The sequence below is a fragment of the Carassius carassius genome, chromosome 14 (genome assembly GCF_963082965.1).
Source record: "Carassius carassius chromosome 14, fCarCar2.1, whole genome shotgun sequence".
In the NCBI taxonomy this organism is placed as follows: Eukaryota; Metazoa; Chordata; class Actinopteri; order Cypriniformes; family Cyprinidae; genus Carassius; species Carassius carassius.
The window spans coordinates 3,077,677-3,105,662 of NC_081768.1; the positions used below are offsets into that span (position 1 = coordinate 3,077,677).

Here is a 27,986-nt window from a genome sequence, read left to right on the forward strand (position 1 = left end):
TCTTTGTTTACATCTGTGTGTTGCTCTGCAAACACTTTGTTGGAACCACAATAGTTTATGAGGAACTAAGTTTTTGTTAATATCATTGCACTTTATTTGCTCGGTTTTATTTTGTTAAACGTATATGGAATAACCGGTTTATAAAAGCAATAAACCCATGGTTTACAGTGAGTTTATAACAGCTAAGGGGCATTGTTAGACACAGCTTCTTGGGGGTTATTGCTTTATCAATTCAGTTTTTTGACAAAATATACTTCCGTTGGCTACCACAAAAAAGTCAGTTACTGTATCTGATGCAACTTCCCATCAGAGCAAACGTGTGGTGTCACTCGATGTCTGCTGCATCGCTGGCGAGTCCCTGACCGTTTCTTCGCTGTCCTGTTCCAAGAGTCTGTGATCCAACAGTGGCGTATCTACTGCGTTTCTCACCGGATGATCTTGGGAGGAAATGACCACAACGTACCGGTCGTCCTCTGCGTCTGTGCTCTCATGAACGTCTGCTGTCACTACTGAAGTGCCCGTGGTTTGGCGACTACAGGAGGGTGAGGATGTGAGCACCGGGCCTTCGGCCGCCTCGCCGGGTATCTCCTCCTTTTCCTCGGGGAAGCTGGTGTTGATGTAGATAATGTCTCTTTGGCTGGAAACCGCGGGAAGCTTCCCCGCCAGACTCTCCAGCTTCTTCCTAACCTGTGTGAAGTCGGGCCGGTCCAACGGATCAACGCTCCAGCAGCAGAACATGATGTCATACCTGAAACACAACCGCACAGGACGTCCTATGAGATTCAGATTTACTGAAAAACATTAACACTGTAAAGCCTACTCTACCATATTTTACATGCAAAGGCCTCGAATTAATCAACACGATCAAAACTTTGCTAAAACAAAAGCTGTTGCACACAATTTACTGCATGCATTCTGTCATCTGATGGATCATTTAGAGTTTTTTTTAGCAAGTATAAGATCTTTTAGTATTATTGTACAAAAGTCCACCATCATTTTGTGGTTCATGTGTCTTTTTGCTGTCAAAAGTAAACATAAGAATAACTGTGATATTGCAAGGAATATTTCAAGACTGAGACTTACTGGACTGAAGAACTTAGGTTTACTTGGATATATTATTAAGATCTCACTGATTTACAACACAAGCATCAGAATTTCATCACTTTTTGATAATATAAGATATCAGCATCTGCACCAAATAATGTGTTTTTGCTCAGTTTAGGCCTTTGAGTCTTTTTTCTACATATTTTCAATTTATGAGCCATTAAGGCCTAATGCTCAACATAAATCACAAGCTATCTTTTTTTTTTAATTCTGTCTAAAATAAATATATTTTAATACTATACTAAATGTATATTTTATATGTCAGGCTTTACAGGGTTAATCTATATCTTTGCCATGTTTTCTAGTATAGCTATAGTTAAACAAGATCAATTTATCTAAGTAAATAGTATTTCTGTAAAATGTATCCTTCTGGTGGAGCAAGTAGTTATATATTTGATAACAGTCAATCTTTTCCTGTCTTTAGAGTAATGTACTTCATGATTTTAAACAAAGCAAATAGGGTCGCTTTCGATTTGAACATTTTTGTACTGGATATGAGTTGTGGACATTCCTGGACATTCATGGTCATTTTCAACACACAGTTTTAGAACAAACTCACAGTTCATCCAGACAGTCGCTCGGCTGTTTCAGCCGGTTTCCCTCGAGGAGATAGTCGTAAATCTCATGGTTTTGTACGCCAGGGTATGGGGTCATTCCTCGAGTGGCTATTTCCCACATGGTCACTCCAAAGGCCCACTAGAAGGGGAACAAGAGATGACAAACCTCAACAACTGCTGTAGACCTTCTGCATAACAAACCACCAAAAACTCAGTTTAAAAGTCAGTATAAACGCTAAAAAGTATCACAAAAACAGCACATCCATTTTCAACATGCATATTAGAATGATTTCTGAAGGATCATGTGACACTGAAGACTGGAAGAATGAAGCTGAAAATACAGCTGTGCATCACATTACATTACAATATATAAAAATAGTAAACAGATATTTAAAGTTGAAATAATATTTGAGAATATTACTGCTTTGACTGTATCTTTGATTAATAAATGCAACCTTCAATGAACATAAAGAGACTTGAATGAACTACAAAGTTACCGGATCAGTTGTAGAACCTGGAAAACAGCACACATCTTATACATCTGGATAAAACTGAAGAACGAAGATGGCATTGATGACAGTTCCTACCACATCACTTTTCACCGTGAAGACTCTGTCAGCGAGGCTTTCCAAAGCGATCCATTTGACAGGCATCTTGGCAATCCGGCCCTGTCTGTAATAGTCACCACTGTAGATTTTCTTTGACAGGCCAAAATCAGCAACACACACGCTCATATCATCACGCAACCTGCATGAAATCAAATGTGAATTGCTTCAAACAAACACAGAGACTCAACAGTTAAACAGTTACAAGATGCAATCATGTAATGTATTTTTTTTTTAAACAAGGCCCTTCTGCTCACCAATGCTGCATTTATTTGATTAAAAATACAATAAAATTAAAAATAATGTGAAATAAAATTGCAAATTAAAATAACCTTGTTCTACATGGATATATTTTGAAATGTAATTTATTCCTGTGATTCAAAGCTGAATTTTCAGCATCATTACTCCAGGCTTCAGCGTCACATGATCCTTCAGAAATCATTCTAATTTTAAAAATATCTTTATTTCTTGGTGCTTCCTTGATTAGAAGTGTCTAGTTCGGGACACGTACATGCAGTTGCGTGCTGCAAGGTCACGATGAAGAAAGCTTCTGCCGCTGAGATACTCCATTCCCAGAGCGATGTCAATCATGAACTTCAGGAGCATTTGTGTAGGAAGATACTGGAAATACAACATCCAACATCCTAATAGACCACCATGGTACTACTTTGTAGACAAACGGTATTGTTGTTCCTTTGCGACTCTTACCACAGGCTCTTCACTGAGACGAGAGAGGAGGAGGAAGCTGTGCAGGTCTCCATACTTCATGAAGGGAAGCACAACCATCGGTTTGGGAAAGTGGCCTGAAACGACCTCTAAACAAACACCTGTGTGAACAAAACAACATTACGACAAAAGATGCACACTCATGGAAATGCCTTGACATCATTTGTTATGGATTTGAACACTATTTCAGATGTTTTTATTCCTAATGAGCATTCAGGCATGTTTCTTACCCAACAGCCTGATTACGTTCGGATGGTGGAAATCCTTCATGCAAGCAGCTTCATTCAGAAACTCTTCGATCTCTCTCTGGGAGAAGTTATCCACTGGAAGAGGCAGAGATCAAGGATTTAGTTCAGATATCTTTTATGATATTCTCTTTTGGCCTATCTAGTTATCAGACCCCGGTCAAGATCAGGTAGCTCTCAGATTAGTTAATCATGCTACATGAGGCAAGTGTTGAGGCTAATATATTAAAATAAAATCAGCTCTAAGAATACAACAAAATGCTAAAACTGTGTTTTTATCAATATCCAGAGTAAAAACGTTCCACCACTGAGTCATGAAAGATGCACAGTAATATTTATTAATTATAATTCAAGACTTTTTTGTGTTAGATGTTGATTTGATTTTAAGGAACACTCACAATTGGTTATTGTCTGTATGTAGCCCCGCCCCTTTTTAGCATGGTCTTCTGTCTACCGGTTGTATTTTCACAGTGAACACACGGATTTATGAATGAGCCGCTTGTTTTAAAATCTTAATGCTTTACTGATATTTGCTTGAAACATTACAATGCTCACGTACAATACATAAATCCACGTTATCAGCTTAATTACTCTTAGACAGCGATGCCATAGAAATATACAGAGCTACCGCAAAAATAAAAGTCTAAAGACAATATTCTAAAAATGTTGCGCTTGTTTTGGTGGACAACAGGGTCAATAGTGAGAAATAATTTTAAGGAATATATTTACATTTATTTCTTTACTTCTTTTTAAATTAATAAGATTTTCTCATAAGTAAAAAACATTTAATCAACCTAAAAATATATAAATATATATAAATTCTGGGTGCAAATATGGTAATAACAAATATTGTAATGAATTATGACGTGCAAAAATAAAAAAAGACACGAAAAATAATAATAATAAAAAAAAAAAATAAAAAAAAAAGTTTTTTCTAAATAATGTGATAGAAAATGTGAAACCTAAATATTTAAAATAATAATAATAATGACAGTAATAATGATAATATTATATGTAAAACCTTTTTCAAAATAATTTCAAATAAAAAATACTTAAAATTCTTAAAATATAAATATTTTGAAAACAACAATGACAATAATAATAATAATAATAATAATAATAATAATAATAATAATAATAATAAATGTAATAAAAAAGGTTTTAAATAAAATACTTACTAGATGTAAAAAATAAAATAATTTTCATTTTTGAAACCCACAAAATGAACTCACATTTCATGGTCTTGACAGCAACTTTTTCCGAGGACCCATCAGGTTTTCTGAGATGCCCCTCCATCACGGATCCGAACTCACCTGTAAGAGAGCGCTCAGTCATTACGATCATCTGACACGAGCTGTAACTCAACACAGATCCACAGCAGACTGCGTCCTCACCTTCTCCCAGGACTTTACCGATGGACAGCAGGTTCCTCATGATCATCACGTCCTGGAGTTTGGCATGAAGCTCACTGCTGATGCCCAGACTGGCAACTAAAGGAATGAAGACATACTTCATGATCTATAATTTCTATCATTTTGGAAAACATGAATAATGCATGACGTACGTGTGATCTGGATGGCTGAGCGGTTGTAGGATCTCTGAGGTCTGTACTCAACAGTGTGAGTGAGTTTATCATCAGGACCAAACAAACACCTGTAGAGGGCGCCAGAGATATACATTTACACATAAACACAGCAATACACAGTACAGAAACAAACATGTTACATGTTGTGCTTTTCAGCTGAATGGTTTTCCTACTTCGTATTATCTTTTTTTTTTTAAGTTCAAAACTCTAAACTTTCCTTAATCGAGATCCATCACCTTGAAAAGTAAAATGACATATGAAAAGCCCTTTTTACTGAAAATAAATCAGTATGTTAAAATATATACAATTAAGTAAGTTTAAGATAGATAAATAAATAAACTCTGCCAATGGTGTAAGAAAAATAAACTTGTTTTCCCTTTGAATTAAGATTATATTTCTTGCCCCACTCGCAGAAATGTTTCCGTTTTAAACAAATTTTTACTTTTGATAAATGTTTCATAAAACAAGACTTAATGTCTAGTGGCATCTTGCTTGTATCTTTGATTTAGATTTAGATATTTTTACAAAACAAGACAAAAAGCCTAAATGAGATTGCAAAAAAGAACAAACAAAAAAAAAACGGTGTCATCAATGCAACAGCTTCAATCAATCAATTAAAAAAAAATGTGAGTCAACTGACGTAAATCAACCGGCTATCAGAATAAAACCAACAACAACAAAGCAAAACCACTCTTTTCAGCAAAGGAGAAGCTACAGACTACAAAAAAATGACTAGAGATCTACTGACTCTTAAAATGCAACTGCGCTGAACTGAACTGAACTGAGGGATTTCAACCTCTGTGAATGTTTGCCTTAGACGTTGTCATGATAATGGCCAAGCAAACAATTCATTAGCCCTGGTTTGTACACTATATGAACACTCCTCCTGTCTGTCTTCAATGCAGATTAGATTTATTTTCGCCACATTTGCAGCAATTTTAGATGCAGTCTAAAGGACCTTGAGCAGTTAACATTTAGTTAGTAATGTAGTCAGGGCTGGACTGGGACAAAAAATCAGCCCTGGACTTCATCCAGACCGGCCCACTATGCATGTAAACATGCGCGCACACACACACACACACACACACACACTACATGTCGAAACATACATTAATCTGCATGTAAAAGACTGATTAGAATGTATTACTATCAAAACCAAGAAAAAACTATTAAAATAATAAACAGAAAATGCAAATGATTTTATCAGGCTTTATTTTAAATATCTAAAGGTCTTAATTTATGTGCTTCTTATTATTCTAATAGAAATATTAATGCTTAGGGTACACAATTTCTGCTAAAACTATTTAATGTGCTGCAACATAACACTTTTTTTTTAATATATTAACTTACACAAATTACCTCTGACCTGCTTATAGTAGGCTAGTATTAAGACCACTGATCTACAGTAAACGTGATTTATAAAGATCTACAATAAAATAAAAGAGTAATTAAGACAAAGAACGTTGTGTAGTGATTTATAATTAATTTTTCTTAACATAATCAAAGGCCTTTAAAAATCCTTGAAGTAGACTGGCTTATATATTCAAATGCAGAGCTCGATGCTAGGGTTCAAAACTGTACTTGCCCTGCCAAAAATAAATACATAAATAAAAATGAAATTGCTATTGTTTTCTTTGTAAATAAGCTGCAATCTCATTCCACAATTCCAATTTCAATACCACAATAAATACTAACTATTAAGTTCAAACATTAATGAAGACAAGTGAACAGTCAGCAATAAAATAAGAAAAAATGATCATAAATAGCACCGTTTTCAGGTACATATATTGCATAATCAAATGTAAAATACTTCACTTAACACACAGACACACACAAACATATTCATATATATCCTTGTTAAAGCTGTTATTCAAGAGCAGTGAGTTATTTCTCTTTGTCTTTTGTTCACATTAATGACACTTCTTCGCTTCGCTTCTGTGAAAGTGAAGTGACATTCAGCCAAGTATGGTGACCCATACTCAGAATTTGTGCTCTGCATTTAACCCATCCGAAATGCACACACACAGAGCAGTGAACACACACACACACACTGTGAGCACACACCCAGAGCAGTGCTGTCTGGCACTTTAAGGGAATGTTTTCTCAATTGATTACAAATTGAAAAAATATATCTCACATAAATGCTGTAAACATAGAGACATAGAGCATCAGCTGGTATTATTAAAGGTTAAAAATAACTAGTTAAAATTAAATATAATGCAGTTTTCATTATAACAACAATTATTTAATGACAGGTGAAAATATAATAAATATGTACTATAGTGCACATATTTAGCAAAATACTCCTTTCTTATGGCTATTTTTCTCAACTAACCTGCTATGGTCTTTAAATGGCTTTCTTGAGGTCAATGTAACGTTCTGTGACATAATTGTTCTCTTTTGACTGATGACTGATTGATTGATATTATTTATGAGGCATATATACATCTCGGTAAGTTGTACTGTATCTTTAAACAGAAAGTAACAGATGATCGGTTTACTTGAACTGAGGCGCTAAAGCGATCTGTCACATCACATTTTCTAACGCCAAAACGGTATTGTCTGAATTTTGTAATAAAATGGACAGAACCTGAGAGCTGAGAATTTTAAATGTCATTTATATAGATCAGTGAGTGGTGGCATATTACAGCTGGAACATCGTAACTTTTTGTAACAAAACACTGCAGAAGCCTACGTGTATCATTACATCTCTGTCTCACCTCAGCGTCAAGTCCCGCCCTGCTTACGTCTTCACCGAAGTCTTTTGCCTTCCAGCAAATAATTTATTTATCTTGACACATTTGGTGGCATCTGCCTCAAGTGCTTGTCGTTTTCTCTCTCTCAACTTTCTGCCCCTCCTTTACGCTTAGATATTTTATTATTTAACATATTGAATTTCGTTGCAGTTGTAATGCGGCCGCTTTTCAAGGCTAGAACTTGATTCTGATTGGCCAATGAGCAGTGAACACGTCACGTCTCGCAGCTCGCATCAGCATCATGCGGCTCCATGAGAGCTACTTACGAATATATTTGCGATTAATAATGATTTAAAAACAAAATACATAACGCACCGGCCCAACCGGACCGCGGCCCACCGGGAATCTCCCGGTAGTCCCGATGGCCAGTACATGCTTGAATGTAGTGGATCCTTAACCACAAAACCAGCACAAGCCCCACTGCAAACTGTGGTTAAAGTCAACCAGAAGCTGTAAAAGGATTCCCGAGAATGAAGGAGGACATGTTGATAGTCTCACTTGCAAACAACCAGATATAATTTGAAACTCTTTGGCTTACTCTGTCCTCCATAATTTTTTAGAAGGAAGCCATGCTGTTTTTACAAACCAACTTTTCTTTCCTGAAGCCCCGAGTACATTCAGAAGAACGTACTCTGGTCTCTAAGATAGTCCTTGTTTTTCAGATTTGCTCTTGGAATGAAAACAGCACACAGAGATTTAACAACTATTACAGCAATTAAATCTCCAGTGATAAAATGAAGTGCTTGGATTGCAAAATGCCTTTCATAAAACCGCAGAAAAACAGAATAACAAGAAAATCATTCATACAGACACTGAAGATGGTAATTAAATGAAAGTACATACGTTTGGATTATTTTAATCTAAATGTTTTATGTATTATTTATTTTGTTTAATCTTTTTATTCGGTTAATTCATGTATATATATATATATATATATATATATATATATATATATATATATATATATATATAATGTATAGTGTATATATTACATAATCTATATTATATTATTATTTGTGCATATATATATATATATATATATATATATATATATATATATATATATATATATATATATATATGTGTATGTAATGTTAAATTAAATGTTATATTATTTCAATTGTATTTTTATATATTTTATATATCATATTTTAGTCAATTGAGTTAAAAACATTTAATTTAACATACACACATAATACATTAAATTAAATTAAATAATACATAAAACATTTAGATTAAAATAATCCAAACGAATGTATATATATTTAAATTTATATTATTTATTTATCACTTTATCACTTTCTGATGTATCATGCACAATAAGACCCAGAAACTGGTCAAATAAATAATTTAGATTTCATGTTGACGAAGAAAAAAAGAAATGACAAACAACTTACTGCAAGTAAGAGCGATTGTGCAACCAAATGGCCACGAGCATCACAATGATCAACAGACAGAAACTGCAAACCACTCCAAGAACGATGTACACGGAGTCGGGACGACTGGGAATCGGAGTCGAGGAGGGAGACTCGAGCAATTCTGAAAACAGAAAAAACCTGCATTAATAAACAATTGCATTAACAAATAGGCATATGTGCTTTCGAACTAAGGTCAGCACAATACTAAACCTTATTATCCTCTATGTTTCATACTCCTGTTGAATCTCACTAATGGCTTTTTATCCCAAAGCTCAGTTCAGCAGCTTGAGTTTTTCATCATGTGTCCTTTACTCATGACCCTCTTTCGGTCCAAAATATTGAGATCACACAAGAGTGATTTCTCTTTAGCTGCGGTTGGTGGTTTCCCTCCTGACTGCTGCAAGACTATTAGTATTTAATTGACTGCATATTTAAAAAGGTTTTTACATTTTATGATCAACTGGAAATGTTTCTTTGGGGAATCTATGCACGTATGCACTGCAATTAATTTGCAAACAAGATTTGTTCAGCATGATGTCTTCCTGAGTAATGCAGTAATTCAGGTTTCCTGCATTGCTTCTCAGTATTAAAAATATATTTCATTAAAACTGATTCCAGAAACTGCATTGGTGCCTAGACTGTTAAGATGGTAATTGCAGGAAAGCTGTAATTAATTTTTTTTTTTTATGTCTTGACTTGAAAATATGAATGCATTTAAAAGGACCTTCTTAAGTAATAATAAATAAATAAATTCATTAACATGGTAAAACTATGATGAAAATAAAATTGAAATAATTATATAAAATTATAATACGTTTTACATAATATACATTATATAGAAATCTATAAATATAAATTATATCAAATATAAATAATATAATAATAAAAAAACAAAAACAAAAAAAAAACACTGCACATATCAGCTACCTGGGACAATAGTCAAATTGATACAAAATAGAAAATCATTGCATAAAATAAAATAATAAATATAATTATAAAACTATACAATTGCTATATAAATTAATATAATACAATAATATCAATGATAATTTTTTTTAATATAAATTACATAAAATATGAATTAAGTTATAACAAACAAAGTTTCAGCTACCTGGGACAGTAGTAAAAAAAAATGCATTAAATAAACTCTACATAAAATAAAAATTATAATACTATACATTTATTATATAAATTAATATACAATAATAATCAATTATATAAAATCTATAAATTACATAAACTATGAATTTAATAATAAAAAAGTTTCAGTTACCTCGGACAAATAGTCAGCTATTAAGGAAATGATTAAGAAATACATACAATAAATAAAAATATAAATTTATAAATTTATTTTTTCTTGCATGTCAGGTGCGGGGCTCCGTACTTGATCATTTTCTGATATAATTGTCCAGGTAACTGATGTCCACTATGGATTTATTTATTTGTTCATTTGTTCGCCCGCTCAGTTTCACTGCATTGCAATATTTTGTTACATCAATCTAATACTTAAACCCAGGGGAAGGTTCTAGCATCTACTCACCAGCGTCTGGTACAAAGAGCGAGACGTTGGATCTTTTGCTCCCGCAGCCGCTCTGAGTGCAGGCCACCAGCTCCACACTGTATGTGCTGTTGAACACCTGCAGTGTCACTGAGGCCTCTGTGCTGATGCTGTGGATCTAGAACACACATTTCCACACAGACACAGAACAAAACCAGATCATTTTTAATCAGTTTATGGTCAAAAGCCCATAGCACAGTCTGGTGTGAATCTCCATTGTTGTTTCAGGCCCCCTTTTTTACTTTACATATATATATATATATATATATATATATATATATATATGTAATTGTGACCCTCCACAGATTTGAGACCCTCCATGTCTCAAATCATCATTGTACTGCATTGCATTATATGTTTTGATCATAAAGCTGAGCATTGAATATATTCTTACTAAGATATTATTGGGAGATATAGATTGACAACTGGTACTTATATGCATTTTATATAAGCATCTGCTGTACTGTTATAGACTTACATTACAAGCTATCAGAATCTGCACCACACTGCATACTCAGTATGGGCCTTTGAATAAAATTGATGTGTTTTCTCCTTTTTAAGCTCCACATTCTCACTAGATCATATTATATGAGCCATAAAAGCATGATGCACCAAATATGAAATTATGAAAAATTAAGCTATATTTTTTTCCATCAAATTTTTTTTTTCTTTTTTTTCTGAATATTATTTAATGTCGGGCTTTACAGGGTTAAACTAATTACACAGCATCATGAGTTAAACATCACAGCAGCATTTGCAAATGCTATACGCCACTCAAGTATAGCATCAAGTCATTCTTCTTCTTTCAATTCAAGATTTTACAATATTACACAATAAAAAAAAAATACATACAGTTTAGTATTACAGGAAAGAACCCCTTTTGTGTGAAATCACACCAAAAACAGTGTAAAAACAAAACTTAAATGCTGGGTGAAAAAAAGAGAAAGAAAAAGAGAAACTGTTTTTGGTGAGCCATGTGCTTGCAGGATGCAGGAAGTTTCACACACACACACACACACACACACACACACACACACACACACACACACAGAGATGCATGTGACACATCCATGCTGCTGGTTGCGTAAAGCATGTCACTCCTGTTCCCAAAACCTCTCAGATATGCTGACACTTACACAAGTCAGTCAGGCTTCACACGCTGTCAGTCGCTTTTACATCCACAAACGAAAAACTGCATCTGAACTTCGACAAAAACAAAAAACGAGTTGTTCTGGGGGCCCTGAGAAAGTCTATTTTAGTCTAATTTCTGCATGTAAATATCTGCTATGCCTTGCTCAGAGATTTACACTGCAATTAAATGTGTTTGCCTAGTCAATTCTTCCTTAAATGCACACTACTGTTGGCCATGCTCGAGAAGCACACAACAGATAAAGGTTAAACAGATGCTAAAAAAGAAAAACAAACCAAAAATAAAAACTAAATCCTGCGATAAGCCAGGTCCTTAAGTTTTTCAATCCTTGCCCTCCATTTATTGAAGGAACCCTGGTTTACTTTGGGAAAAACAAACTCAGCAGTTATATTTAAAACCAGCCTAAAAACAACATGCTGTTCAAACTCGCCAAGAAATTGATTGGCTAAAACACAAACCCAATATATATAATCTAAACCAAAATAAATTCCTAGCTACCTTTTATGTAAATGTACACTTAATAAAATGACTTCGTTATTTCAATCAGCTTAACTGAACTATTCCAGGATCTGTGCAAAAACTGGAACTATTCCAGGTAGTGGTTTAGAAATGCGATGTGCAAAATAAAAAAATAAAAGTCTAGTAATAATAATAAATATAAATATATATTTAATAATAATAATAATAATAACTAATATATATATATATATATATATATATATATATATATATATATACACACACACACACACACATATATGTATATATATATATATATATATATATATAAACATAAAACAATTAATAAAATTAAAATATAATTTATATTATTTTTATTTTGGGGAGAAATATGACCCTGCACCAGGGTTATTATTGTTAACTAAAAATAGCTAAAATCAAGAATAATATAATTATTAAATAATTAATAAACAAACAAAATTAAACTAAACAAAAATTTGAAATGTTCCTTGGCCACTAACTGAAACAAGTTTAATTGAAGCACTAAAACTGCTAACCGGAAACAAATAAAACTATAACTATAACTGAAATAAAAAAAAATAACCTCAAAAATCATTTTTAAAAAATAAAATAAAGAAAATTGACAAAAGCACAAAAACAGAACAATTAAAGCTAATTCAAAATATTAACAAAATAATAATGGAATACAAATAATACTAACAAAACATTGCTCTTGAAAGGTTTTATGAGATTAAAACTAGCAGACTTTTATGTGTTTATATTCTTGTAAGTTTCTGTAATAAAATGTTTGGCAAAAACCCAAACATAAATGTAGGTCAAAATCATTCATTCTTCCATGAGCAGATGTTACTTGACGAACTAATTGGTCATTTTGTGGAGGGAAAGCAACAGGTGTCGCTCTGAGAGCAGCTCATTTCCAGTTCCTGTTGTGTTCAGAGTGTGAGATCACACAGGTCAGTCACGGCAGATTGTTAATCAAAGACATTGATGCTTCGTCATGTATTCCAGGTCATTCAGTGGTGAGTCATGACAAACGCACAATAACAAATAACTTGTCCACACACTGTCGGTTTCCTGCTACCAGGACAGAAACAGGACGTACACATTGTCTAAAAGGCCATGCTTTAAAAAAAAAAACACATAGTCACTGGCCACACGGGACTTTGGGAAGTGACTAGAAGCACGTGTTCTGTGTAATAAACTTTTTTCAACATGTTGTTACACACCTGACCTTGAAAACCTTATATTCTAGTTGCCAAAACAACCCAATCTGGGATAAAAATATATAGTCATTATTTTTCAAATTGCACTTGTGGTGGAGAAATGACATGCTTCTCATTACACAAATAGTTCACCAATAAGTGAGCATTTGCTGAAAACATACATCACTCTCAGGCCATCCAAGATGTAGATGAGTTTGTTTCTTCATCAGATTTGGAGAAATGTAGCATTACATCACTTGCTCACTAATGGATGCTCTGTAGTGAATGGGTGCCGTCAGAATGGGAGTCCAAACAGCTGATAAAAACATCACAATGAACCACACCACTCCCGTACATACATCAATTAATGTACTGTATGGTGAAGCTAAAATCTGCATCTTTGTATGAAACAAATCAAACATTTAGATATTTTTAACTTTAAAACATCACTTCTAGGTAAAATACGAGTTCATAATCCATTATAACGCTTCCTCCAGTGAAAAAAAATCCATCTCCTGTTATCGTCTTGCATCAAAATCCAAGCACATATTTGGTTAGAAACGCTTTGGACTGTTTTCACTGATAATTGTTGTTTGATTTGTGTATATTTCTCTACCATTTTTCACTGGATAAAGCTATATTATGAAAAAAAGGACTAATTTTAGACGGAAGCAATGGTTTAAAAATAAAAATACCTTAATGGTGGATTTTTTTAACAACAAACATGCAGCTTTTTGCTTCAGAAGATGTTAATTGACAGACTGGATTGGAGTGGTGTGGATTATTGTGATGTTTTTATCAGCTGTTTTGACTCTCAATCTGACGGCACCCATTCACTGCAGAGCATCCATTGATGAGACACTGATGCAATGCTACATTTCTCCAAATCTGATGAAGAAACAAATTCCTCTGCATCTTAGATAGCATAAAGGGGTGTATATTTTTTAAGCAAATTTTAATTTGGGGTAAATTATTGCTTTAATAAACACTGCAAACTGATAAAAGCATTATATCATAATGCAGACATTTGCTTCAGGGGCTTTCATTAATACAGCTGAACTCAAGCAGGCTGGCATGTAAAAATGAATGATCTCAGACTGTCGCTTTCATCTTAGGAACAAGAACAGCTGTTTTATTGTAAATTATCCAGCTAATTTCCTCACAGCTGGTGAAAGGGACTTGTTGTGATCTCAGATCCAATGAAGAACCATGTCTGTTGAGCAACCTGGGAGAAGTTGATGAACTGTGCAATAAAAATAAATGGTTACATACAGGATATCTAGATACTATAAAGTCTGTTTAGGGGGTTTTGCTCTTATTTTGAGAGCCACAAGACTCTTAAATGATTTTCCATCAGACAAAACAGATTTAAGGATGCTTACTTCAGTTGCAACCAGTGTAATTTTAGTTTCACTGTAGTTTTAGTTAATATTTTGAATACTTTTTATTTGTATATCTTCTGTTTTCATTTAAATTTTAGTTCAAACTGAAGTAATTTTTTTTATTAAAAAAGTGTCTAAAGGTTTTTTTTTTTTTAAGTTTTAGATTTAAGGTTTGGTTTACTTAGTTTTATGGACAAAGAAGCAGTGACCAATTACAGAATCTGAAATATACACTCTTTTCCTTTTATATTTTCCTTCAATCATGTTCCTTTAAATCAAATAGGTTCTTTCAAAGTATCTTAAAATAATTAACAAATTGAGTGACATTTCTTGTAAATGCTACACACAAGCTGTGACAACATTGAGATTCTAAGGATTTTCAGCTGATTTCTAAATAAAAACAGACAGTGCAAAGAGTGAAAGAGATGATTTAATTTCTCAGTGATTGATGTTTAGTAAAGTCAATTTTGTTAGTGCACAAAACACATCTGGCAAACCAATTACTAACCTTGTTTGTATGTGTTCCGTGTTTAATAGTGACATCATATCCTTGCAAGATTCCATTCAACTTATCAGGGGGTGGAGCTTCCCATCGGATCATCAACATGGAATTGTTCACATGAACAATCAAGTTTTGGGGAGCTTCTGATGGAACTGTAAAATTTGGAACAAATTTGGAACAATAAAAATGTAAATGACATTAATTACATCTATGGCCGTAATCAGGGATTGAAAATGAGTGAAATCTGAGGTCGGGTTTAGAACTGTGCTTTAATAACCTCTAAAAATACAACTCATCATATATACTAAACACTTTCAAAGAGACATTTGTTTTATGAAAGATTATGTTTTTGTCTATTGCACCATATTTATTGCATCAAAATTAGTTAATACTATGGGGTGGATCATTTTAAAACCAAAAAAAAAACAAAAAACGAAATTAGTTCAAATAGATAAAAATATCGCTAACCCTAAACTGCGAATTCCCTCTTTATAATCTTTGTAAAGATTATAGTCCAAGTCCAAAGTTTAAAGACAAGTCCAAAGATGCTTATAATAGCTGTATATGGCAACACGCAAATCACTCACAACTCTCTCGAGATGATGTGTTCACTCCACAAAATGAATCATTTTCATATCAACGGAAACTAAACACGGCCATGATTACGTGTAATATAATAACTAAATTAAACCAATATTGGTAATGTTTTTAAGCAGTTACTCAATGTCAGATTGTATTAAATTATAAGTATTATATGACATAAACCATAATGCTTATCAGTGACAGAAAATGTAGTTATTTTAGGAATATGGAGGAAATCCTTCACGGACACACCCCATAGGAAAAGCATTTCTAACAACCAGGTCACTCCCATTCCCATTTGGCATTGGAAAATCTCTTGGATACGAAAGACATAATTACAGACTACAGTAATCATCTTCTAGTTTCTATTATTAGAAAAATGGTACTTCTCGTATCAACTCTTATGCACATAACTTCATCTTCCATTTCAAGTTTGTAGAGTTAACATAAGAGATTTTTAACAGCCCTTTACTTTTTTTAAACACTGATAAACAGAAATGTTTCCTGTTTCCAAATCAGAACATTAGAATGACCACGGAAAGATAATGTGGCACTGCGGAAAATTCAGCTTTTCATCACAGAAATAAATTACATTTCACAATATATTACAATAACAAAAAGTTATTTGAAACAGTAATAATATTTCAAAATATTACAGATTTTACTGCATTTTTTATCAAATAAATGCAGCCTTGGTGAGAATAAAAAATGTATTTCCAAAAAATGAAAACCTTTGGAATGGTAGTTTTATTTACAAAAGTGCAGGAAGTTGCTCCAGGAATGTGGATGACTCACCGCCCTCTGTGGTGTTGCTCTGGACCCAAGTGCTGGATGGCGACGGGCCAATCTCATTGGTGCAGGACACACTCATGTTGTACCAAGTCATGGCCTTGAGGTTGCTGATTTCATACTGGAACGGAGGCACGTGTGTGGGGTGTACGGCAGTGGGGCTTCCTGGCTCCAAAAGCTCTCGCACCTGGAACAGATGAAGGATAACCATTTATTATCTGTTGACAGTCATCACAACAAGATCCTAAGCTGAACATTATGTTCCTGAGGGGCTTCATCACAATGCAGTGGCCTTGTACAAGTAATGTTCATTCTTTAGTCCTTCTTACCGTGATGTAGCAAGTGCTGAGAGGAGAGAAGCCATCGTGTCCCGGCGTCCAGCTTATAAGGAGTTTGTTGGCCTCACGTTTTACTACTGTGACCTTTGACACTTTTTCAGGACGCTCTGAAAAAAATAAATAAATTCAAGGATTTGAATTCATGAGGCTTCAGAAAAAGATTCTCAAACAGTGCTCTTATTGTTAACTAAAACTGTTTTTGTTTATTGAAATCAAACAGAAATAAAATATAAATATGAAGAACGCAGAAGTAAAAATCTTAACGTAAGTTTAAATACTAAAAATGCTACAACTAAAATGAAAATAAAAATCAATTAAATTGCATTTGCAAATCTAAAATTAAACCTATCCTGGTGGTTTGTAAGACCAGCCGGACATAGGGAAGGCACACATGGTGCCACAATCAAGTACTGAAGTGATAGAGCAATAGAGACCAAGAAAGTGTCCACAAACGTCATCCCCCAAAATGCAAGAAATACTTAAGGAAGAGGAAGAAAAGCGGGTCAAGTGCCTGTCTCCTGACGCAGGCTGGCTGAATATAGCTAGGGACTGGGAAATGGGAGTCGACTTAATTCAGAGACTCACTTTCCCATTCAAAATTGCAGTCACCAACTCCACTAGGATCGTCATAATAGTAGCAGACTGTAGCAGAAATAAGCAGCCACTTGCTGTGGCTGAAGCAGATGGACGCAGTTTGGGCTGCCAAATGACCATGTAACAAAGTGACACACACCCGGGTCTGATCAGCCTGTGGTGGGCCTGCCCTGACTGATAAAGGTGATAAAGGGCCGAAACTCCCAATGAGGCTGGGGTACACAACTGATGATGTGTTGCATAAGTGGAAACACCATAGAAAAGTCACTGGCAACGTCAACTCAACAAAAGGCATCTTTCACCCAGGCTAAAGTTCACACAGAAACTGGGATCTGATGGACTTCGGATAAGGTGTCTGAATGGCAACATCCATGAAAGATGAGTACAAATCATATACAGCATTACACATCATTGAAACACCAATGACTGCAGCGAAGAATTGTACCATCTTCATCCATCCGTCTTACCATACCAGTCCTTTGTCTAATCGTTCCCCACTCACGCATAAAGCAATTATGTAAGAGATATTACCATTACAAGTAAATTCATGACTGATTATTGGGCATTGAGACAAGTGCCACGGACATGGATCAGGCCATCCATGAATATAAATGCTAATAATATAATAAAATATGTCAAAATATTTTTAGCAATAGCCAAGAATACATTGTATGGGTCAAAAATATCGATTTTTCTTTTATGCCAAAAATCATTAGAATATTAAGTAAAGTTCATATTCCATGAAGATATTTTGTAAATTTCCTACTGTAAATATATTAAAACTACATTTTTGATTAGTAATATGCATTGCTAAGAACTTCATTTGGACAACTTTTTCTTAATATTTCGATTTTTTGCACCCTCAGATTCCAGAATTTCATGTATCTCGGTCAATATCATAACAAACCATACATCAATGGAAAACTTATTTATTCAGCTTTCAGATCTCAAAACTGGTATTTGGTCACATACAATATAATATTAAAAATGCCCCTGTTCTCAGATCGGCTTTACCTTTGATATTGATGTGAGCTTCTCTGGATACAGCGAGGCCTTTCTTATTGTGAGCTTCACAGCTGTACTGAGTGGGCGCATCAACACCTGCACAGAACAAAAATGACAACATTTTTAATCTCACTTTAATATGCAGATAATAAAAGTATTGTCTGTGGTTTTGTTTTTTGTCGGGTTTTTTTTTTTTTGACTTCTTCAAGAATGAAAGATAATGGCTTCAAACATTAATCTGACTTGATGAACGGCCAAACATGTGAATTTCTAGCTCAACCAATAGCGTTACATTTGGGGAGGAACAACCCATTTGATTGGTAAATGGAAAGAATCCAAGATGCTTGCTAACTATTATTATTATTATTACTGATAGTTTTATTTAGTTTTTACTGAAGCATTATACACTGTTTTTCAAAACTTTTTTCAAAGATTTTTTTAAAGAAATTAACTTTAATGTATTATATCGACCATAACTGACAGTAAAGACATTCACAATGTTACTAAAGATTTCTATTTTAAATAAATGCTATTATTGTAATCTATTCATCAAAGGATCCTGAAATAAATGTATCATGGTTTGCACAAAAAACATGAAGCAGAACAACTGTTTTAAACATTGCAATGATAAGAAATGTTTCTTGAGCAGCAAATAAGCATATTGGAATGATTTAAAATAGCTATACAAATATAGCTTTTTTTAATGTCTATTTGAACAAATAAATGCAGCCTTGATGAGCATAAGAGACTTTTTAAAAATCATCTTACCCTACAACAATCTACAGCAGCATACAATCTTGACTGTGAGTTTTGACCAATTAAGTGTGAATATATATTACTAAATCTATCGGTGCCTCTAATGGTGCTCAAAATCAAAATAACAGAGTCTGTGACATAATCAACAGCAAAATGCCTTTGCATCGGTGGTGAAGTTCGAGCACATGCAGGCCTGCGAGCGTGTCACACAGTACGAGTCTTTCAGTGCCACTCCATGCCAACACTCCAGTCCCACTCTGACACCAGCCCAACAATAATCTCCCTTTTGTTCGAGTGCATTTCAGAGCCGCTGTCACAAAGGACACATTGCTTCCCCCAGTGGAGCTGACAGGAAGCTACTGGTTTGGTTGTTGTTGACATGTTTCTTGGTATCTAGCGTGTCTATCCCCGACCATGCCTCCGTCTTCAAGCGACTCAACTATGCTAATGAAAGAGCGTCTGGAAAAAGATGCAAATTTGAATAATAGATTCAATGCAGGAATGATTGCAGATCATTGGGCACTGGACTAAACTTTCCTAAATGATACCTAATCTGACAGGGATGTTTTGCATTAAGTACTCAAGGTAGACCTCGCTTAAGAAGACAAGACGACTTTTTCTTCCTCTTAGCCATGCAGAGCAGATTTAGTTAAAAAGCAAGGTACCATACAAACTCAAAAATATCTCAAATAAACCACACATTTGAAACTACAGTAATTAAAATCGCAAAGAGTTACCATTTCAACACGGTTTGAATTTGGAAAGAAACTCTTTTTAGGCTGAAACTGCACAGAAACACCATCAAGCAAAGCCCAGATCTAAAAAAGGAACGTTTGCAAAGTTAACCTAATATTTTTTGCTTTTAGTTGACCAATCTTTTGACTGATTTCATGAATCAAACTGACTAAATGTAGCAAATTTACAAAAAAAAGCAACACAACGGAAGCTGAGTTTTGGTTTAAACAACATGTAAGCAGGCTGTACAGATTGTACTGTAAGTCTGTATGGGTGCCAGGAAGTGTATGCTACATTTCCGATGGCCTGTAATTATCGGGTTTGGAGAAGAGCCATGCTAGCAGGCCCTTTATACGAACCCAACAGAATCTGAGGTCGCTCCAATACAGTGTTCACTATAGCACTAACAAACAATGCTCTTTAAGCAATGTTTTTTAAGCATGTACCATGGTAACTCCAATATATAATACACTGGATTACCAAGAAAACAGCAAGTTATAAACTGCCAAACAGCATCCCAGCAGCTAGGGCTGGACGATTAATTGAAATAAAACAGCTTGCTGCAATTTAATTGAATAAGTGTACGTGAAGTGTATTTCATTGTATTCTTTAACACGAGAGCAGCTCATGATGCGTTTTTTCTTTTTAGCATTGTAGAGCAGCTTAAATGCTGCTTCATGCAAACTTACATATGCATCTGTTCTGAGTTTGGGTTCCTTACAATATATCTTGCATTTGAAAACACAACATGCACCAATCATCTTGCCAAACTTTTAATGTGAACCCCACATAAACCAGCTGTTGACAAGAAGAAAGAAGATTTAAGACTCCAACTAAGCATTATGGTTTAATGTCTGAAAATAAAGAAACTAAGAAAGACATAAACTTCAGGACTGTCATTTTAATTGCACTGTAAAATAAAAGCTTTTAATAAAATAATATAATAATTCTTAGTATCATTCTTTATTAAATATTAAATACACACTGTTTTAGAGAAATTCAAATAGTAATATTTCTAATAATTTAAATAAAATGCATCCTTGTAATTTTACTGTTGCACTGTAAAATACAACTAATCTTATAATACTGAATTAAATACACAATCTTTAGCAAAATATTACAATATTAATATTTTTTGTTTAATATTTTATTATTGTAACGGTTTTTTTAAATAATAATCCAAAACATCATAAAAATGTTTAGCCAAATTATACAGCCCCAGTAGACAAACTAAAAAAAAAAAAGCATTTTAAAATCACAACCACAATCAACATTTTATCAGAATTAAGATTTTGTGTGCATAATATCAGCAGCGGTTGAGTTAACTTTAACCATAAAACTCCTGCTTTCACAAGAACTCAGGTTTACGTCTGTTGCCAAGAAACCGATTACCATACATAAGTGATTGCCCTCAAACAACATAAGCACATGCTGAAACTGCGAGTGGTCACTGCTACCATGCTAGGGAATTCTGGGTAATGGCCAGGCCATTGTAATGCGGTTGAATCGAAAGAGTAAATGGGAATTCTAAAATAATAATAAATCAATCTGAAAACAACAAGCTATCTCTATTTAACAAGACAAGCAATTTAATGTGGCATAGCATGGGATGAGATACATGCAGAGTTTAATGAGTTAACAGAAGTTAAGTTCTTTATCTGTCACATGGAAATGCATGGTCCTGCAGATATTACCAGCAGAGTTGTTATAGTTAGCTAAAACTAAAACCATAAAAGAAAAAAAAATTGTTAACTGTAAAATGAAATAAATTAGCATAAAAATGTATTTAAAAAGGTAACATTTCTCACTTTCGTACTAAAATAACAAACTAAATGAATAAAAAATGATAGCCTATAGACATATTTGGAAAAATGACAAACACACACACACATACAAAATAATAATAATAAATAACTAAAAACTTGTTTCACCAAAAGATCAAGTTATGACATTTTGATAAAAAATGATGAGGTCCAAAAATGTCACAGTTAAACACGTGCATAATTGGTTTACAATTAGACTGATAACATGCATTCATTAATGGGTGAAAATCAATGATGAAATCAATTAAACGCAGTCATGTGATTCTCATTCTAATCTGACTGCTCAATTTTCAGGGCAACTGATTTTATCCCACTGTCCTTACAGTAAAATCACACACAAGTGCCTCTGAAGACACAAGCTTTAACATGGCTGATTAATTAGAGGTAGTTTGCGTTTGCAATGTGGAAACGTTTCCAGATTCATGGAACTGTGAGGCGACATTAAACGCACAACCAAGCTTCATCAGCTTCAGTAACAATTCACAATATCTGTTATGTGCACATTTTCCATAACTGCAGAAAACAAAATGTGCTGGATGATCTCAGCTGGGGGACTGCGAGGGGATACATGACCCCGCTTGGTATGTCAAACAGATCACTTTCCAGAAAATTGTAAATTATAATGACTTTAGAGGGCTAGGCAATAGAGAGAAGCAGAGTTCAGATTCTTGCTGCTGCACGCTGCTATTGAAATAAGACTACTCAATATAACGCTGTTAGTGTTAACTTATTTTATTTTTATATAAAGTTGTAAAATTTCAAATAGAAATATTAGATGGAAAATTGACTTAAGATAGTTAAATGAAAAGTAGGAATGTTGACTGAACTAAATGAAACAAGTTACTAAAAATTACACAAAAAAGGTCAAACATGCCAAATGAATAAGTAGAACTTAAAATGGTTAAAAAAATGTTTCACTGACAACTAACTAAAATATGTTAAGTTACTAAAAATTACTAAAACTAGAACTCAAATAGACCTAAATAAAAATATTAAAAAAACAAAACGGAAAATAAATTTAAAAAAAAACATGCAGAATATAAATATTACTGCAAAAATTGTTAACTGAAAATCTGAATGGCTGCTCTGACAACTAATTGAAATAAGTACTAAAACTAGTAAAACTAAAAATAAAGCTAAATATAATTATTACACACATACAAAAACATTTACCAAAAAAAAATGAAAAAATATGAAAACATTAATAAATATAATAATAGCGTATAACTAAAATAAAAATTGTCAGTCAATCTTACATTTTTTTATGTGGCCCAATGCAATTTATTAACACTTACATATGCTACAAATCTTAGACTTTTTTTAATAGTGAAAAAGACAACGCTTTTGAATGACATTTTATGTCCACAAGCACATGCTAGTCACCACTCAACACTCAGAATGTGATCAAAGTATGATTTCTATTGTTTGCTGTTGTTCAAAGTCTTGCCAACTAATGTTTTCCTGCAATAAGGATGTCCTGATTTACCAGAGGAACAGTTCATCGTGTTTTTTGTCATCCGTAACGCAGTGTCATGAACAGACACTTGGGAAAGTACAACCTTGTGGTAGAACTTCCAATTCTCTAAAAAAAAATGATCATGAGGGCAACAACTCTATTACCGTAACCTAACAAAAAATTTCCACTTCTTGGCTCAAATTGTGTGGCGAAAATTATTTCTAGGCCTATTGATTGTCTGCTATACTGACAACAAGATTTGAAGAAACTAAAGCATTTCTGAGTGATCTTACAAAGAAACAAAGTTCAAAAACAGTACAGAGAAGCAGAACAAAAGCCTATACGTTAGTACCTTCAATAGTGATGTTGCTGGAAGATTTGTTGCTTTCTTCAAGTCTCTTCCCTTTGTGAAGCCACTTAATGGTCACAGGGTTCGGAGGACCGACCGCCTCACAGGTCAGTGTGAAGGAAGTGTTTCTCGTGATGTTCACGTCACTCGGCTGTATGGTGAAGGTCGGCAGGCCTGGATTTGAGTCAAATATGGCAAAACATCAAACGTCTAAAATGCATAACCAAAGATTTGTGTCACCGAGTTAAAAGTTTACTTACCCTCCACCTCTATAATGATGGGATTTGACTCGATGATCTTGTTACTGACACTGAGCTTGCAGTGATATTCTCCAGCATCGGCTCTCTGGACGCTGTTAATGCTGAAAAATGACGTCAAAGGAAATCAATCAAAAACGTGTTGCATTAAGGAAAAAGGTGGCCAATGATTGAAATAGTGCAGATTTACTATTCAAAGACTGTTGCAATTTAATGCAATAGCAAATGCATCAGGCATAACATTGCTCAAATTAAACAAACCATCAGGCTTCATTTAAATTTGATCATTTCACAGACACTTCTAACCAAAGCATCTTTTAAACAAACAAAACAAAGCACAAGCAACTTGTCATAGCAGTTGAAGTGCATAAAAAATTAATATTGGCAATTGGTAAACAAATAAAATAATAATATATTTTTTAAATAAAATAAAGTGTTCTGGGCGGGGGTAGATTGCCTTTACATAAAAAAATAATAATAATAAAAATAAAAAACTGTCATTGTAGCTGGAATTATTAGTGTAGAAGAGCATAAGTGAAAAGAGGAAAACTAATTAATGCATTTATATTTGTTATTAAATATTAGTATTAAAGTTATTTTATTATTACTTTTATTTATTTTTATTATTCGCAATCTTTAGAGGTTTTAGATTTCCTATTTATTGACAAAAAGCTGTTGATAGACTGAAACTAACACAAGAACATCTGTTAAATCTGTAAAATGGATAGGTTCAATTATCTCCAAACATATTCAGACAGATATTAGTCAGTACTGGTCATAATTACCTTATAGTGGACAGCAGGGTGACCGTGCCTTGAGTGTAGACTGCCGACTGCATGCCATCAGGGATCTCTTTTCCGTTCCTAAACCACAGAATATTCAGGTCCTGGTTGACGTCAATAATGTCAATGGAGCAGTTGAATTTGACCTCTGCCCCCTCTGACCGCTGGATTGTGCCCACGGTGGGTTTGAAGCGCAGCTTCTGGATCTCCTCCTGTGACAGATGTACACTGGGAGCTCGTGGCAGCGGGTCCGTCGCCTGTGTTGGCCGGAAAGATCGGCCCTCTCTCCCCCAATGAGATGAACCTCCCTGGTGAACGACAGCGAGGGGATGTTTCCAACTGACAGCTGCTTGAGGAAATTAGTGTTTTTGTAAATATAAGCATGTCATTACTTCATTAAAATTACCTATATTTATCTGAAAAATATAAAAAATACATAATATAATAATAATAATAATTAAAAAAAAAAAAATTTATATATGTATATATATATATATAAACAATTAATTACACGCTTATATTTAATTCTTAGAATTAAAAAAATTACATATACATCTATTTACACACACGCACATATATATATATATATATATACACACACACACGTATACATACACATATATATATATATAATTAAGCATTGTTATTAGTGATGCACCGAAATGAAAATTCTGCGCCGAAACCGAAAATTTAGGATGCACTTGGCCGAAAACCGAAACTGAAGCCGAAAATGGCTTCTTTTAAAAACGTATATATATATTGCTTGGATTTAATGGATCTGAATTGAAAAATCACAATATAATAATCAAACTTTTATTAACAGTTACATAACAAAACATAAAATATTTTTTACAATAAATATAAATAATAATTATTCTTTAAGTTTTATGTTCCATCAAATAAAATAGTTTTTTAAAAATTGTGCAAAAAAATCCACAATTTTGGAGATTTTTGCAGAACAAATGTTACATATTGCAACTTTGGTGTCCTCTCGTAGGGCTGTCACTTTTGTGAAAAAAAAATCCTGTTCGATTTTTGAGACATAGGCAAAGTGTTCATTGAATCGTTAGTAAATTGCCTATATTTGGCGTTGATCCGTTTTTCAACGCCAAATATAGGCAAATCCACCGACAACTAAACAGGCATTAGGGCGAACGTAAAGAGGGCGCTTGAGACGCGCACAAGTCAGCAATGTGGACTGCCATAACATCAATGAAAAACATTACTGAAGGCTACATTGATATTATGCACTAATAGGCTCTGTGTGTGTGTGTGTGTGTCAGAACCTGCAGTTGCTGTGTGACGCGCGTTCGCTGCGAGCGTATAGTGACGAGCTGGACGCGCTCCGAGAGAAGGCCGTTAAAATCGATTCCCTGTTTTCGAAACTTGTGTTGGTTGGTCCGATCGATTGTGCAGCTTTTGTGACAAGCTTTTTTTGATTGTGACAGCCCTTTGACATGCTTAATCTTTGATAGGCAGACGCGTGATAACAGCTCGACTGTGAGTGAAACCTAAGCGCTTGCTCACGGATGGGAGGGGCGGGTGGCATTCATTTTCGGTTTACGTTTTCGGCTGTTTTTTTTTATTTCGGCCCGAAACCGATAATGCCATTTCGGCCGAAAATTTTCGGCGGCCGAAATTTCGGTGCACCCCTAATTGTTATCATTAATATTTTTGCAATGCATTATTATTTATTTATTTGCTGAATTTAAAAAAAACTTTGACATTGGACATGATACCATGGCATAAAAATACCATTAATATAAATAATACAGTATTTATACTATGCACCATGGTAACACCAAACATCGTTTGAATTCCCATGTATTCCAGTACATACATGTAATCATTGAGTCCCACGTTATATCAAGCTATGCTGTTCGTGGTAGGGAAATACATTTTTTATTGAGTGACTCAGGTCTGGCACGGCTTCAGAAACGCAGTGGAAAACCAGCATCCTGTTCTCCAGGAGCTAAAGGAAATTCTTTCTCTAAAGGAATCTGTTATCAAAGGAAACATACAGCTTTTACTGAGCGAGCCTTTCATTTATACTTTCTCTCCTATATATACTATCTATCACTCGAATGTCTCAGGCACAATGAAATGAGCAGTTGTTGTACTGTACATTTAGTCATAGAAATCTATTTTGTCATCAAGCCAAGAGCTAGAATGGGACTAACACATGTTTCGCTGCAGCAGTGATTCAATTTGAACTCTAACCACTTCCACTTTATTATTAGAAAGTATTATAAGCCACTCCAGGTTTTATAGAAAATTCCCAGTCTTATAAACCAGTTTTCACAATGCCAATAAGCACTGATGAAATTTCAGATACATAACAGGACAACCAGCTAGAAAAGTCTATATTTAGTTAATCTGAAATGCCATACTAAAAATCAGCATGAAACAATATTTAATAAACTTTTTTTCAAAGTTTTGCTTAATTGTATCAAAGTCAGTCTGGAATAAAATCATTTTTAATAAGCGTAAAAACCTGAAATATTACGTAACTACTTAGCTTTTTTGACTCACTTATTCATATATAACCTAATAAAATTAAGATTTTATTTTTGTTATTTAACAACAAATCCGTCACTATCTCTACATCTTGAGATCTACATTGCATGTCTGAAAATGTAACGTCTTATTATTAACCTTAAAAAATAATCCACCTCATTAATATTCAGTAGAGCATGCTTAAATATTTAATTAGGTTCTGCCAAGTAGATAAGTAACAAATCAAACAATTAAAATGTTTTTTTTATGTAGAAAACATAAGATTTGTGTTGACTACTTGATTCCTAAAGATCTTGTTTCTGCGCACAAATCGATTCCATAGCCTATGATAAAAACAAAGCAAAATCTCTTTAAAGACAACACGAATCTCATCACATGCACACGCTTTTCACAGCACTAACAAGTGGAACTTTTTAAGGTCGTTGACTCAGTTGCTTTCGAAGCATGCACAAAAACATCACAGTAGTTTTAAGAAAATCGCAAATCTTACCAGTGACTTTGACTGAGTGTGAAAACAATCCGACGAGCAGAGGAGTTAAAAGTAAGAAACTTTTGCCTAAGATAAACCCCATAACGCTCTTTTCTTTTCCCTTTCGTCTGAGTGCGTCAGATGAGTAAACGCATGAAGCAGAGCATGTGCAGATCAAATAACATCTTCTTTGCTCTTTTCTCTGGGTTTGTTGTTAAGACACTGAGGAATGCGAGCGTAGCTCACTCCACGGCACGCGCGCGC

General features: G+C 34.0%; 1 protein-coding gene across 1 annotated transcript; it reads right to left on the bottom strand.

The window, feature by feature from the left end:
• Positions 1–6: 6 nt before the first annotated feature.
• Positions 7–27,983, bottom strand: LOC132156726 (tyrosine-protein kinase Mer-like). Its single transcript, XM_059565709.1, has 19 exons — positions 27,744–27,983; positions 24,740–25,085; positions 23,958–24,058; positions 23,701–23,871; positions 18,588–18,674; positions 16,971–17,086; positions 16,648–16,828; positions 15,277–15,422; positions 10,537–10,672; positions 8,976–9,117; positions 4,802–4,890; positions 4,632–4,727; positions 4,470–4,550; positions 3,223–3,315; positions 2,975–3,093; positions 2,778–2,887; positions 2,249–2,408; positions 1,664–1,800; positions 7–748 (listed from the first exon to the last, which is right to left on the bottom strand). The coding sequence occupies exons 1-19, from the start codon at positions 27,823–27,825 to the stop codon at positions 307–309; spliced, it is 2,835 nt and encodes a 944-aa protein (XP_059421692.1). The 5' UTR covers positions 27,826–27,983; the 3' UTR covers positions 7–306.
• Positions 27,984–27,986: the final 3 nt, after the last annotated feature.

Coding starts and splice junctions, on each gene's coding strand:
- LOC132156726 (XM_059565709.1), bottom strand. CDS start 27,825: ATGGGGTTTATCTTAGGCAAAAGTTTCTTACTTTTAACTCCTCTGCTC. Junction 4,891..8,975: donor CACAATCGCTCTTACTTGCA/GTAAGTTGTTTG, acceptor CGCCCTCTACAG/GTGTTTGTTTGGTCCTGATG. Junction 4,551..4,631: donor CGGTAAAGTCCTGGGAGAAG/GTGAGGACGCAG, acceptor GCTCTCTTACAG/GTGAGTTCGGATCCGTGATG.